The following is an 11732-nucleotide window of genomic DNA, read 5'->3' as shown; positions in this document are numbered from 1 at the left end:
ATAAATATTTTTTTATGAAGTACCTTTGCTGACCGCACCCCCCGATAAACTTCTTCAATCATAATATAATAATTAAAGTATAAGGAAACATGTCTACCATGCTCTCTCATAATATTATTCTTACTAATGTATATATGATTGTAAATATAAAATATGTAACAAAGACTTGACTTTATAATTAATAATCCCTGCATGCCACCTCATATATAATAGCATAGTTAATTAGTGAACACGATACTATTGGAAAGGAATTCCAATGATTAAATATAGATATTCATATCTAGCATACCATGGCGAGGGGGTCCATACGGTATCTGGTGTTTGAATTAAATATAGCGCATAGAAATACATAATATAAATACATAATACAAATACATAGAATATAAATATATGAATACAAATACAGAATATATGAATAAATTTCAATATAATACGTGCACGGGGAACCCCTAGTCGGATTTAGAAACCCGAAGCCCCGTACACGGTAATACAAAGTATTATTATTATTATTTTCTAATTACTTCTTTGTCTTACTAACTTTGTAGTTTGTTTCTATATGGTTCTTTTTTTTACTTACATATTACATTAGTTACGTATATTTTCTTTTCATTTTAAAATTACTATTATTAAATTAAATTATTCATATTTCAAAGTTTCTTGAACTTTACATTTATATTTTTATTAATTATGTTATTTTACTCACATACTTAACTACCTATATATACCTTTTATTTCCCACTTCTTTCAATAACATTATTTTTATCTATATTCATTCTGTATAATTATTTACTTTAATCGTTCTATTTACCCTTTATTCACTGGTTGTTATCTTGTTGTTTTTCTTAGCCCTGATGAAGGCTATAAATCTGGCCGAAACGTTGGCACTAGTAAATAAGCTTTTTAACTTATTTGTGTTATTCTCTGACCGCACCTCCAACTATTTTCTTCTCATAAATATTATCCACGGTCGACTATCTTCTCATCTATCAATGATCAATTTTTCGATACAATATTTACTTCTATAAGGTTCTATATAAGTTCTATCTTAAGGCAGTTAGCTAAACTGCCATCCCCACTCCTCCCAATACAAACGGCTCACTCTGACTTAGACTTCCGTCAAAACAGGTATGAATTCTTTCTCATCATTTGATTTTATTCTTTTCTTTTTTCATCTCTTAATTTGTACTTTCTTTAATATTTCTTCTCTTATCTTATCTCTTATCTATCTGTTACTTTTACCGTTTTCATTTACTGTTTACAACCTAATTTACAACCTTTAATTTTAGTTTTCATTGTATACCCCTGTTATTTTCCACTTATGTTTTTTTTTTTTTTTTTTTTTTTTTTTTTTTTTTGTAACTATGTCAAGTGTTTGTATCTTTTTAGCCCTGACGAAGCCCTGCAATGTGGGGCGAAACGTTGGCTCAATAAAAATAGTATAATTATTTACTATTTGAGTTTTTTTGACAGCACCTGGACCATATTCCATTCATCTGTATACACGGTCAATCAACAATCTTCCAATACTTATTTCTAATTTTCGTTTTTTTATTTCTCTAAATATGAGAAAAATAAACTAAAAGAATATTGTGATTGCAATGGTAAATTATGATAAATTTAGCGATGAAATATTTTGACAAGGAACTCTAAATTATCTAAAGAAAAAAATTAAAAACATTATTATTAAAATTAAAATGATTTTAATTTTAAAAATGTATTTTCATTTGGGAATTCCGCTTAAAAATATCAAAAATGCGTGGAAATACATAGATTAAGCAGACAAACTTTGCGGCTCTCGTAGCATCAACGTCTAGAGAAGTGGGGGTAAGCTGCCACTTCCTCTGGTCTAGCAATTAAAAATCTCGCGGCTTTGATCCCAAATCGTATTTTTCTCTTTACGATCATCCTATAGAACCGAAAATGAATCTGTTTGAGCAGACTAGTTTTATTTGCTAGTGGTCCAGTGCCTATAAGCTCACTTTTTTTGATTTACGAATAATAACAAAGATAAATTTTTTAAATCCCAAAATAATTACAACAAAAATTAATGAACCAATTTCAGTAACTTCTATGGGGCTCTAGATGGTAAATCCGTTTACAGATGGGAAATTTATTAGTCCGTATTCAAATGAGAAGAAAAGTAAATTTGCCCCGAAAGTGCCATCTATTGGGAAAAAAAAACTTACTAAAAATCGGTACATTTAGCCTTAAGTCTAGTACGCCTATATAGACGTATCAATCAGCTGTTCGTCACAATCAGCTGATATTGTACTCAGGCCGTAGCTTTATATATATAAATATAATATATATATATATCACAAAAAGAGCTTCTATGATATATATAAAACTTTAGTATCGGCGAAAGCAAGATGTCAAAAAAGGGAAGCAGGAATAAGATCTTGAACTGCTGTAAAATACTGGCTTTATTGGGTTTGGTGCATCTCTTTGTATACATTCGATCAACTGATCCCCTCAGTCAGCTGACATCGAAGTAACAGCTGACTCAGACCGTAACTCCCCCCACCAGTTTACGAAAAATCCTCGTAAACTAATATTATACAATATAATAACATAGAAAACAAAAACAATTTAAAAAAAAACTCTTTACAATAAAAATAAATTCCTATATACATATAATTGGAAAAATTCACAAACTCCCTGAAATAATTGCTATATACATAATTTAAACCTAAGAATAAAATCAAAGAACTCTTCATATGATATATAAATAAGCTAAACTGAACAAAAACAATATTTATTAAAGTCAAAATAAACCTTAAAACGAAAAACAAATAATAGAATTACATTAATAACTATTTTTTCTGTAATTAATTCTAGTAGTGGCTGGGAATATGAGCACACTTTTTACATATTGCCGGAACTTTTAACTCTTCAATATGGACCCCTTCTCTTTTTAGGTTCTTTAATACTATCTACAGTAACAATATTGTGTTCCTAATAATTATCATCCTGAATGGACCCTCCTATCGCTGTATCTCCTTACCCCTGTTAGACCCCAATTTTCTGTATACGATCGTCCCGATTTTGATCGCTACTATCCTGTCTGTGACCTATAAATTTTTCCGCGCTACCATCCTGGTTTTTTTCCTTTTCGATTCTTCCCCGTGCTTTCTCCCATAACTTTCTTCGAGCAATGTGGTTATTGAGTATTTCTTCTCCATCCGCTCTCGTGCCTTTATAGACCCGTCGGTGTCCTCGATGCCAAAAGAGGATCTCAAATGGTGAAAACCCCGGAACGGTATTTACAGAATGATTATATGCCGCCATTGCCTTAGGCATAGCCACGTCCGGTTCTAGTCCCTGGTCGACCTGAAATAATCGAAGATGGTCACTCAACGTGCCGTGAAGCCGCTCTATGCCTCCTCTACTCTTAGGGTGCCCTGCTGTGTTGAGATGCCATATTAAGTCAAGGTCCTTCATTTCCTTTCGAATCATGGCATTGTCAAATTTTCTGCCTGAATCTGATGAGATGCGCTCCGGAACTCGGTATTTTTTATTCTATGTTATTATATTGGGGAGAGGGAAGGTAACTATTTAGTAAGGGCCACGGCAGTGTTTTTTTTTATTGTATTTCAATCTAATTGTATCGAATATAAATAAATAATTGTTCTAATAAATACATATTTTTTCTTCAGATGATAACGTTAAAATGTTTTTAAGTTAAAAATTATTTAGTTTTTATTACTTTTAGTATGCCACGTCCCCGATTGTAATTTGACCTATCAAATTGCAAAAACCGAGGTTGTGCTATGCCACCCGTTTCTGCTTCTCCGTCTCTACCCTGCCTCTAACTTTAGCCCACACCCTCCGACGTGCCATGCTATTAGTGATAGTCCCTGGGACGTCCACGTAATTTAAAAACAACCTCGAACGGAGCCAATCCTGTGACGGAATGTATCGAGTGATTGTAAGCGATGATCTCCTTTTCCATCGCCTCATCCGGCTTGAGCCTTCTCCCGCTGGTACTCGTAGGTCACTAATAGTTCTATCCCCCCTCTACCTTTCGGGTGGCCTGGAGTATTGAAGTGCCACGTTACCTCCAAGACTTTCATTTCTACTCTAATCCCGCATTGTCAAACTCTCGTCCGTTGTCAGATGAGATTCTCTCTGGAACTCCGTAATACTGGAACCACATTCGCAGGACCTTCAATACTGCTTCCGCCGATTTTTCTGTCACTGGGTCCGCCGTTGCGAATTTACTGAAGACATCTATTATCGTGACCCACTTGTACCCTCTCCAAGTAAATGAGTCCACCTGTAAATCACTAAGTGGCGCTTCTGCAGTGGGCGTTTCTTCCTGTATTGCCTGCGGTGGGTGCCGATCATATTTGATGCTAATGTATACTTCACAACTACCTATGGTGTCTTGGATGGTTATTATCCAAATTATCGGCGGCGCAACGCCTGAAGAGTCATTAATCCCCGTATAATTCTTCTTGCCCTGGTGATAAGTCAGCGTCACTTCTTTTTGGCGTTCTGGTTCCCGGAGAGTTGCCACCATTGTCGTGCACGAAATGTCTGGTCTATACCGATTTTTTCAGCCTCCCAGTGACCCTGAATCTCGTCCCAAAGAACAGCTTTCCCTAAATACAAGTAGTAGGTCTGTCCCAGTTTAGATGCTTCTTTCCATGTTCTGCAAATTTGGTCTTCTTTGACTCCCGGTGAGGACCAGATGATCGTGATACTGCAGCTGTCATATTTCCCCTTCTCTATTTTCATTAACCCTGAAGTCTTCTAGCTCTTCCATTTCCGTCGGTCTACTTGCAGTCAATCTTCGTCTTCGAATGTATCTACTCTGTTCTCAGTGTATCATCCGACATTTCTTATTGTTCTTCTTCCCCTGGAGTCCTCTCTCTTAGGAACTTTCTGCAGCCTCCAACCTTCTTTCATTTATTAACAGGGTAGCCCACAATTGGAAATGAGTTATTAGCCATTGTGTACAATTTTAATCACTTCAAACTTTATGTCTATGGGAAAAAGTTGTCTATTCATACAGGCCACAAACTGATTTGGTTCTTCAAAAATCATCATAGTGGTATTCTGGAGACATGAGAAACTGAAACAAGATTAATATTGTGCCTTGGATGAGAGATGCTATCACCATCTCCAATATAAGTGAGGTATTCTACATTACAAGGCCTAAACAATGCTGTTAATACAGGCTAAGTAATAGTCTAGGAAATGAATTGACAGGATGAGGCTTATGGGAACTAACTGTAAATCCTCGAAGAATGGAAACTTCACTCCGTAGGGAACAAGTCTAGCAGTCGTAAAGGGAATAACAACTTGTCATAAGTCATTGCAAGAAGGAAACTTCACTCTGCAAGGAACTAGCCTTCAGTAACAAAGGGGATCTAAGTCCTACAGGAACTAGCTGTAGGTCCTTACGAAAGGAAATATACATTTTCAAATATAACAATAGAATATACTTATCCACTATTTGTATTGTTACTCATTGCCTCCTTTTCCTGAAGGCAAAATTTGCACTAAGGCCTACCAAATCGTGCCTAGTCAACTCTGGTTATTAAACGCCATCGAGAGATACTACGTGTGTATAGTGTTTAATTATGTCAATTATTTAGTTTAATCATTCTATATATCCTTTTATTCATTAGTTTTTTTTGTTAGCCCTGATAAAGGCTAGAAATTTTAGTCGAATTGTTGGGACTAATAAATAAGTTTTTAACTTATGTGTGTTATTCTTTGACAGTACCCCCAACCATCTCCTCGTATAATATGTATAATGATGAGAGGATATTTAACCATGGATAATATATATGAATAGAATGATTAAACTAAATAATTGACATAAAGTTTGAAGTGATTAAAATTGTACACAATGGCTAATAACTCATTTTCAATTGTTGATCAGAGGTGTTCTCTTCTGATGTTATAGAATAATAAAGCTCTGATGTGGCTGATGTGGACTACCCCGTCAATAAATGAAATAGGGTGCTGTCTTGATCCATATTTGATGTTTGATAAGACTAGTTGTTCCACTATCCTGGAATATTTAAAATCAATGTAAATGATCTACAAGTTCAGAAAAACATTTGTAAAAGTATTTTTTTATAAGTGATATCTAGTGTTATTTATTGATTAGGAAGTTGCTTTACAAAGTAATGAGGCATGATTTGGAAGCTTTATAGCATTGTTTCGGCCACTGGCATTATCATTGTGTCCTAAATGGCTTTTACTCATTGCTACTTGGTACAATACTTTAATAATATGTAAATCATGTTTGCAAAATTTCAACTCGAATTTGCCACTTGGGAGGGGCCATAATCCCTCGCACCAAAATACCAGAGAACAAAAAGGGGAGCCACCCTCGGTCAAAAGCCTAGGCATTAAGGAGACTGTGTAGACCTTGAACACTCCTTATCTTCATGACATGAAGTGCTAATTGCTTAGGGTCAGGATCAAAGAGAAGCCGCCCGAGGTCAAGAAACGCTAAGGTTAATGACCTAGGGGCTGACCTGACCTAGGGTAATGACCTTAGCCCCCCTTCCCTTGAGACTCTAAGCAAAAAGGGGGTGGAGCTGGATTTGGGTAATGAGGAGGCAAGGATCGGAAGTCGGGATGAATGAAAGGAAAAGGGGAGAGAAGTGAATAAAAAATGTGGCCAAGTGAGTGTAGGAGAAACAATCAGGAACAATCGGTGAGAAGCAGGACAAGATTAGTTAGAGACAGGTACCGGAAGAGTCCAGAGTCTGGGTAGATAGAGATAGACAACGGATAGCTGGGAAGCACATTGCAGGAAGACATCGAAGATCCACCGACAGGCTCGCAGAGCGCAGCAAAGAACGACCTCTGCGATCGCCAAAGCTGACATACATAAACATGACAGACGCCTCTAGATAAGTAAGACCTTTCAGTTGTATTTTGAATGGCAGTTGTAGAATTTATAAACTTAGAGTTAATATGATTAACAAAGATCCCAACTAGTATTTCTCAATTTATTATATCGTAATTAAACTTTAAGGAAATAGATCTGTCATGCTCTCATAAGATTATTCTCGCTCATTTATACATAATTGTAAATATAAACCAATGCAACCAAGACTTGCCTTTATTATTAAGAATCCCTGCTTGCTACCTCATAATAATAGCATAGTAAATTGATGAACATGATACTGTTGAAGAAGAACTCCTATGATTAATTACAAATATTCATATCTATCACGCTATAGTAAGGGGGTCTATAGTGTCTGTAATTACAAATATTCATATCTAGCACGCTATAACAAGGGCGTTTATGGTGTCTAGTCCTGAATTAAATATATTGCATACATTTTCAGTTGGTTCCCATCAGGAACCGATAGTGATACATAATACAAATATAAATATAAATACATGAGTGACATTCTGTGGTACATTTCCTGAGATATATGGTGCATTGAGGGCTAGAGTGTTAGCACTTTCAACAGCTTTTCAAACTATTATACTTTATATTAATTTTGGGCATCAACTGAATGAACAATCATGATTTTTTCATATTATGAGGAGAATAGCTTATTGGTGAATACCATTGAGCAATTATAATTTTCAATTTCAATATGGAACTTTGATTAGTCCATTTCCTTCAATTACTTGTTATAATAAATTCGAATTGCCTGCTGTTGTAATAGTTGATATTCATATCTAGCAAAAGTCGAGTTTAGAATATTTCCAAGTAAATTCTATTATTTCTCCTTGTTTTACTTTTCTTATTACATCCATAATTCTGTTCAGTTTGATCAGCTTTCAGATTCCCATTCATTACAGAATAAGAGTGAAGAATAATTGACTGTTTAGATTCAACAGTATTTCATCTGTAATTCAGTCACCTAGCACTTTTCCTCTCCTGTGAAAAGTTGATTTTCTTTTTCTCTTTGTTCGTCAATGGATACAATGAAAGAATATCTTATCATATCCCTAAGGAATTTTTCCCACTTCTGATTTACAAGAGTAGGTTTCTCAAACTTGTAACAGTTTTCTTCTGTATTATTTTTCAGTTTTTGAAGCAGGCGTTAATGTTTTTAAAATAATTCCCCAAGACCTGAATATAACTTTTTTCTAGGATGGAAAAACATGTTTACAGATTTTGACAAATTTGTTTTTTGTGTAAATTGCTCGTTGTAAATGATTTGTATTGTTGATTTCCGAAATTCAATCATTCTTTATTGAGTATATTAAGTTTCGGCTCCTAAGCAATGTACTTTGAAATTGGCTGAAATTTTGAGGCATTATAAAACCCTTTTTTAAAGTGAAAATCTCCGTAAGCTTGTGGAATATAAAAACCAGGCCCCGATGGCAAATTTGGTTTCAGTAGAAACAGAAACCATAAAAAATGCAATTAAATCTACCTCTTAGGACACATCGCTGGGGCATGCTTGTCAGCATGATCAAGTTTTTTTATAAAGCTCATATCATTAAAATAATTATGGACATAATGCTGAAGGTGGCCTATGCACCGGAACCGCTTAGCAGAGGAACAGGATCTTTATATATAAAGGCAAAGGAAATATGAATAATATATCTTCCTGGAGGCCTATCACAATATCCTCCGAAGTGCGCTGGATTGTTGAGAAGGTTCCTGACTATGAATTAAGGATACAGGTCACCTTCTTCAGAAATCAGAAGGGTCTTATAAAGACCCTTCCGGGAACTCACGTTAATTTGAGTAATATCGACGCTATACTAAAGGATATGAGAAATAAGAGAGCCCCTGGTTAACTTTGTCAACCAATATTTGTTCTCGGGTCTTACTTACTCTCTCCAAACTGCTCCCCTCTCAAAGCTACGTCCTTAGATATTAGATGAAATCAACACAATGATTCACAGGAGTGTCAAAGCCATTATGGGGCTCCCTGTGGACACCTCTATGGCGATGTTGTATGCTCCAAGGAGGTATTGAGGTTTAGGCTTAATCTGCTATAAATTGGAGGCTAATACTATAAATCAGTCTAATAACTAACAAAATATATACAAGCCATAAAAAATCATTTCCAATTGACATTAGTAGAAAATCTATATTACTCATTGCTCTCCTGCCTCACTTCCTATTTTACTTTTTGGTAGCAACAATGATCCATTTATTACACCCCAAATCATCGTGGCGTGTGTGGTAGTGACGACTCTTGTTGTTGTTTTACGCGTAGTGATTTGTGACAATGGAAAAACAGATTCGAGCAGTGATTAAGTACTTTTTTAAAGAAAGGTATGAAAACGAAGGAAATTCATGGCAACTATCAATACACACTGGAGGACTCTGCTCCTTCATATTCAACTGTTGCCAAGTGGACTAGAGAGTTTAAATTTGGTAGGGAGAGCTTAGATGATGGCAGCCAAAAAGTGCTACGACCCCAGAATTTATTGCAAAAGTGTATAAAAAGGTCATGGAGGATCATCGACTGAAAGTGCGTGAGTTTACTGAAGCTGCAGGGATGTCATCTGAAGGGGTATATCACATTTTAACTGAAGAATTGGAAATGAAAAATTATCCGCAAGATGGTTGCCACAGCTCTTGACATTGGACCATAAATGCACCAGATTAGAAATGTCCGAACAAAATCTGGCCCATTTTCAGTGCAACCAACAAGATTTTTTGTGCTGGTTTGTGACTACAGATGAAACTTGGTTCTACTACTATACCCCAGAGACAAAACAACAGTCAAATGAGTGAAAACATGCTGAGTCTCCACCACCAAACAAAACAAAGGCATTACGTTCAGCCGGAAAGGTCATGGCCTCAGTTTTCTGGGATGCAAAAGGCATTCTGCTGATAGATTATCTTCCTACTTGCCAAACAATTACGAGGCAATACTATGCAAACCTCCTAGACCAACTACAGAAAAAGATATGCGAAAAAAGGCCTGGTTTGACAAGGAAAAAAGTCATCTTTCATCAGGACGCACATAAGTGCTATGGCCATGGCAAAACTTTATGAACTGAGGTACAAATGGTTGCCCCATCCACCTTATTCACCTGATTAGGCACCATCAGACTTTCATTTCTTCCCTAAGCTGAAAATTTTCCTAGGTGGACGGAGATTTCCTACAACGGAAGAACTGACAGCAAAATTGGAGAAGTATTTTGCGTGCCTGGAGGAATCTCACTTTCGAGATGGGATCAAGGCATTGGAACATCACTGGACCAAATTCATTAGTCTACAGGGAGACTATGTTGAAGAATAAAATCAGTTCCACCAAGGTAAGACACTTTCTGGTACATTCCGAGAACTTTTCAAACCACCCTCGTATAATAAAATTTATACCTTGTGTTCCACAATTCAGGATAATTGTGGTAACACCTTAGGAAAATAAGGCAACCATTCTGAGATGATTCTACATGATGGTTGAAAGAAGGTTATAAACAAGTGAAATTCAAATAAAGTAAAAGAGTGAATGAGTTTGCATGAGACACATTCAGAGTACTACCTGTAGGAATAATTTTCAATTATTTTCCAATTTATTCTAATAGAATAAATTCCAATGGTGGGAAAGTTAGCTAGTCATTGTATCGAACGCCTCAATTTCAATAGTTTTCTAAAGCTTAAGAAAAAAATCATATTATTTTGCACAAATTGAATAATATACAGGTTTTTCTTATTTCGATTATATTTTACTTTATTTTTTATTTTTTTATTTCTTGATTTCTAAGTTTGATAATTTTTTTGAATGTGTTTCAGGTTTTTTTATTAAAATGTGGAGAGGTAAGAAGACGGGGTTGGCGGGGGCAGTGAGGCACCTGCGATGGCCACTCCAATGAGAGACAGCTCCACCGCTGCCAGTCACCCGACCACGGCAAACTTTGAGTACGATGACAACGAGTGGGACATAGGTGGGACATATTCTGTCTTCATTAAATAAAACTCAGGTCTAACATTAGAAACTTTTCTTTCTCAATTCATCATTTTCATCTATTTACTAGTATTGAAAAAATTGTCTATGTCAATTGAAAGATTAAATTGATAAGTTTCCTGTCTAAAAATGTTATAAAATATTATTTCGACTTGAATAAATAAACAATAAGGCAGTTTGTTAAGGGAATCAGTTTATATAAAATAGTTATGTTGTAGATCGAAAGGAATATAAAATTTAGTCGTGAAATGATAACAGTTCTCAATTCATCATTTTCATCTATTTACTAGTATTAAAAAAAATTGTCTATGTCAATTGAAAGATTAAATTGATAAGTTTCCTGTCTAAAAATGTTATAAAATATTATTTTGACTTGAATAAATAAACAATAAGGCAGTTTGTTAAGGGAATCAGTTTATATAAAATAGTTATGTTGTGGATCGAAAGGAATATAAAATTTGGTTGTGAAATGATAACAGTTTTATTTGCATTCTTTACAGAAGTAAAAGCCTCTCGCTTGGGAGCGCTATGAGTCTGCTTTATAAACTTAAAGAATTCAAAAAAATTACACTATTTAATTAATTACTTTTTTTTATATTGATTTTAAATAAAATGATGATTTATCATTTATAATTGAATAAAATGTTTTCTTTGCTATGCTGTAAAAACTTGACTATAAATGATAATTTACTACAAGTTCTTTATTACAATACTCTATAGGTCCCTCCCTATTCCTGATCATAGTAGTCCTCTCACCTAGCCATCTTGTCATCAGTCTTCCTCTCCATCTCTTGTGTTCCCTTGGTATCCACTCTGTAGCAATTGATTCTCCATCTCTTGTGTTCCCTTGATATCCACTCTGTAGCAATT

At 35.2% G+C, this 11732-nt stretch overlaps 1 protein-coding gene across 3 annotated transcripts in view; it reads left to right on the top strand.

The window, feature by feature from the left end:
• The first annotated feature begins 10669 nt into the window (after positions 1-10669).
• Positions 10670-11732, top strand: part of LOC106684758 (zinc finger protein 608) — a 54181-nt gene continuing 53118 nt past the window's right edge. The window contains exon 1 of one of the 3 annotated variants that reach the window (XM_067051308.1): positions 10670-10842. In XM_067051308.1, the coding sequence (XP_066907409.1) occupies positions 10755-10842 (88 nt within the window). In that variant the 5' untranslated portion in view covers positions 10670-10754. Of the gene's footprint in view, positions 10879-11732 lie in introns of all 3 variants that reach the window. The other 2 variants (XM_014427014.3, XM_014427015.3) reach the window with 2 other exon arrangements.

This window comes from Halyomorpha halys, unplaced genomic scaffold (genome assembly GCF_000696795.3).
Source record: "Halyomorpha halys isolate HHAL.00 unplaced genomic scaffold, Hhal_1.1 Scaffold612.1, whole genome shotgun sequence".
Classification (NCBI taxonomy): domain Eukaryota; kingdom Metazoa; phylum Arthropoda; class Insecta; order Hemiptera; family Pentatomidae; genus Halyomorpha; species Halyomorpha halys.
Note: the sequence above shows the minus strand (reverse complement) of the source record. Positions and strands in the feature narration are given on the sequence as shown.